The 4013-nt window shown below is 33.6% G+C and overlaps 1 protein-coding gene across 1 annotated transcript; it reads right to left on the minus strand.

The window, feature by feature from the left end:
- Nucleotides 1-287: 287 nt before the first annotated feature.
- LOC109341211 (E3 ubiquitin-protein ligase RNF170-like) lies at nucleotides 288-3742 on the minus strand. The gene is made up of 5 exons (XM_019579063.1): nucleotides 3579-3742; nucleotides 3108-3307; nucleotides 2823-2924; nucleotides 693-744; nucleotides 288-587 (listed from the first exon to the last, which is right to left on the minus strand). Exons 1-5 carry the CDS (start codon nucleotides 3667-3669, stop codon nucleotides 475-477), a joined length of 558 nt encoding a protein of 185 aa, XP_019434608.1. The 5' UTR covers nucleotides 3670-3742; the 3' UTR covers nucleotides 288-474.
- Between the last annotated feature and the right edge of the window lie 271 nt (nucleotides 3743-4013).

A 4013-nucleotide genomic window follows, 5' to 3' on the forward strand; every position in this document is an offset into this window, starting at 1 on the left:
AACCTTTTCTTAAACCAATTCGGTCAGAAAAGCTGAACCATTTGTAGAAATGTAATTTGACTATCAATCTGGGTTTAATAATACAAATATAATTTGACTATCAATCTGGGTTTAATAATCCAGATTATCATAGTTAAGGTTGGCTCAACTTCAGGTGCCGTTTAGTAGAACTGGTTTTCTGGTGCACCACAACCCTGACTCGGCAAGTAATCGCCCCCTCCCTAACACAATTCTGGCATCAGTTCATTGATGCGCACCAATTAAACTCTGTTTTTTGGCACAAGAACTTCTGAAATTTGAAGGGAGTTTCTGATTTTATGGTGTCATTTCTCTATGTCCAATATTTGAAAAAGAACTTTGTCTATGAACAAAAGGGCATTCCAATTTTCAATATGGAAAAATAATGCCACAATACAAATCACTAAGTATAAACTCATTTCACCAACTTTACCTGTAATATCACATAAAGATAGTTCAGGAACCGCCGTGGCGGCGGAAGAGTACTGATCTATAAAGGGTAGCAACATGCAGGAAGCAGATGAGAACAATTAGAAGATCATCCAAGAGACCTACTATTCCTAATACCCCTGCAGAAAACATGAATAGATGGAGGAACATGCATAAGTAATATAGTTACTGGAACAATTAAACAGATTCAATAAACCAAAATTTTTATGGAGGAACATGAATACCTTCAGGAATGATGTCAATAGGGCTGATGACGTATATAGCACTTAGTATCATCTGCATAAAAGAGAGAGTGAGGACCCACACATGAATAATACTTATTTTCTTTGGTCTTTCCATCAAATAACAAATTCATTAAGACAGAAGAAATTACAGAGAATTTGGACAATTAGGGACCGATCTAGCCCGTGCCAGCAAAAGCCTTCAAAATTTAAGTAGGTGTGGGAATACTCGCATTGTCTTAATAGATAAAATTACATATCCTGCCTATTTTAAAACGAGGTCACAGACATGCAGGCGGCCCACGGGCATTGGTGTATAATTAAAAAAGAAAAAATTCATACAACAACATAAAAAGAAATTGAATCAAGTAGTTGAGCTGTTGAAGAGAAACAAAATATGAAGTTGAACAAATCACATTACAACACAATTTTTTTTGGGCATCAATCACATTACATCATAAGTTATTTAAATTTGTCTTCTTCTTATATTAAGCCCACAAGCCGCCCGCATTACCTAATAGAAATACATGCGGGCTTGGCAGGCAAATGGGTTAAATTTATATGTCATTCCCGCAAAACATTTTGAGCTCATTTTGCCATCACTGGATCCATCTTATCATAAAAGGAAAAAAGAAACAACAAAGAAAAAAGAAAATAGCAATGGAGCAGAACTGCCTAATCCCTCAACCTAATTGTTTGGCAAATCCCCTTTAAAATACCATATGTTTGAATACCAAATAGAAGTCACTATAATCTTAATCTCAAATAGCCTGTTATACTTATGCCAAAGAAACATACTTATAGAAACAAGTCATATACACCAAACAGGAAATCAAATGAACCAAAGTGTAGCTTAGATTGCACAATGCCACAAAATTTAGCTACTGTACTTCTACCAAAGCCAGTAAAGTAAATCATCAAAAAATTGTAGGACATAGGGCCACGAACATTCACAAAAAATGCCAAACAATGAATTCAAGAAAGAACCAACAGCAATAACAATGCAAGAACAGATGTAACACTGATTCTAAGCAAGGTCCAGGCATATCAGGAAAAATAAAATATGTAGCATGCGAACCTGCAACGTGTGATTAGCATTAACTCTATTAAGCACCACAGTCTAAATTACAAAGAAAATAGAAAAAAATACAAAGAACCAAACAAATAAAACTCAAGAAAAACAACGGACAAAAACAGCCCAATCACGATGTAGATTTGAAATAACAACCCCTTAGAAAGACCATAGGCGGAGCATCTAAGAAAAACCTAAAACCTTATTCTATCCCAGAGAATTTCTAAAGGCACCGATACACCCATAAAAATCTGACCATTCCTCACCAACCAGATACAAATGCACCAGAGTAGCAATCACTGCACTGTTCCACAAAATTTTGACCTCTAGCTTATTGTTAAAATGGTCTCTAGAGAGTTAGGACAAAAGTCACAAAACCAATCATCCCTCAGACACCAGATAGAAATCACAACATAGGGTTCAATATGATAATTGCATTAGTCATTTGCTACTAAGGACTACATAGAAATCAAGCACTATATATGTGTTACAGTAAATACTAATCCATGAGAGAAAAGAGAAAACATGCATTATACTTCCGTGTTCTCACTTATTTATGTATCCTTTCTGACTATATATGATGTCATAGTAAATACTGAACCACCATTTTGTATAGTTATACACACATCATATGTATATCATAAAACAAAATTTCTGACCATATTTCCAGTCATAAGAAGCCATATGAGAGACTAAACAATGCCAACAAATAAAGACGTCTTGTTTCACATAGTGCATTTCTTCTACTTTATCCAATGTTCAATCTTTTCAATGAATTTGAAGAATACATGTCTACAAAAGGATGTTGTGACTTGTAAATAAATAAAAATTATAGAAATGAAAAATGATGCAACTCAAGTAACAAAGGAGTTATTCCACAAGGCACCATGTAAAACATGTTAAAATCCAATCAAGATTGGAATAAAAATTCCAGGGAATTAAAAAAAATAAAAATAAATTAGGTGTTCGTAAACTGTTTCCAGTTTAACAATTAACTACTCATTTGCAGAACTGTAAGTGGAATTTAAGATATTATCGTCCTATACATAGTTGTACTTAACTGCAATATAGACACGAGCCCTGATCACAAGAGGAAGGGATCTTTGGGGATCCGAGAATTCTCCTACTAGCCTTCGTAAAAGAAAAGGAAGATCTTGGAGTCTCTGTCAAAAAAAAAATCATCTAAAGAGTCAACTAATAACACAAGCAAAATTCATAAAGTAACATTCAAAACTCATAAATACCTATGAATATAGCAAGTACAACAATTTTAATATCAAGTTCCAAAATAGAGTAACTGAAGAAATGTTGAAGACAGAAAGTAGCAGATGACAGTATATGAGTACCTGCAGAAGATTAGTTTCACGGCCACCAAACAAACGATTATATGTTTCAATCTTTCTTAGAACCTGAGCAACTTCAGGGTCATGATTCTGCCTTAAGGAATCCTGAGTTGGAACCAAGAGAGTAATCGGACGGCGACACAATGGACATTTACAAGGTTGGACAGATGATCCATGGTGCCACACCTCCATAATACAAGTACCTGAAGAAAGAAAGCAGTCAAATAATAGTGAAAGTCTTGTAAAACAAAATTAGAATTTGGACTTAATTATATATGACATCCTTGTTGTATCAAAAGTTACCCTACTCTCTCTTCTCCTTCAGGAGCTAAGTGTGAAGTGTGATTTCTAGTTTATGAAACAAGAGGGGTTAATCTAATAATGAAGATGTAGAAAATGCAAATTAGGTTGAGGTTGATATTTGGATCTAAGAACTGAGATTGAAATAAATAATAAAGATATATAGATAGATACCGCAGAACCAGTGAGAGCAATTAGCTTGGCAAGGAGTGTGGAAATTGCCATGGCAGACAGAACACATATCATTCACAGGAGGACCTTCCATTTTCCCAAATGCCTCCAAACGTGAACCAACGCACGCACCTGTAATAAACAAATCTGGCTCTTGCTTAAAGACAAAGAAACGACACACAATCCAAGTCGGTTGAATTATAAAAGTAGACAAGAAAAATATAAATATACTTTATCATTTATATTTAATTTTTATTTTTATAAAAATAATTAAATGAATAATATGTAATATAATGATTTGTATAAAATAATTTTTAGACTAAAGGTGTATAGGAAAAGTATAACAAACACATGTTTTTTATTAAAAATGTTATTAATTTTCAAAATTATACTACTTAAGCAATATGATTAATTTTGTTTATGTTTTCTTATTTTATG

Source organism: Lupinus angustifolius, unplaced genomic scaffold (genome assembly GCF_001865875.1).
Source record: "Lupinus angustifolius cultivar Tanjil unplaced genomic scaffold, LupAngTanjil_v1.0 Scaffold_401, whole genome shotgun sequence".
Taxonomy (NCBI): domain Eukaryota; kingdom Viridiplantae; phylum Streptophyta; class Magnoliopsida; order Fabales; family Fabaceae; genus Lupinus; species Lupinus angustifolius.

Bases quoted from the DNA above. Each gene is read 5' to 3' on its own strand.
- LOC109341211 (XM_019579063.1), bottom strand. From the start codon at position 3,669: ATGGAAGGTCCTCCTGTGAATGATATGTGTTCTGTCTGCCATGGCAAT. The intron at 2,925-3,107 runs GTACTCATATAC...TTTTTTTGACAG, and splicing joins GTGAAACTAATCTTCTGCAG to AGACTCCAAGATCTTCCTTT. The intron at 588-692 runs GTATTCATGTTC...TGTTTTCTGCAG, and splicing joins TATTGACATCATTCCTGAAG to GGGTATTAGGAATAGTAGGT.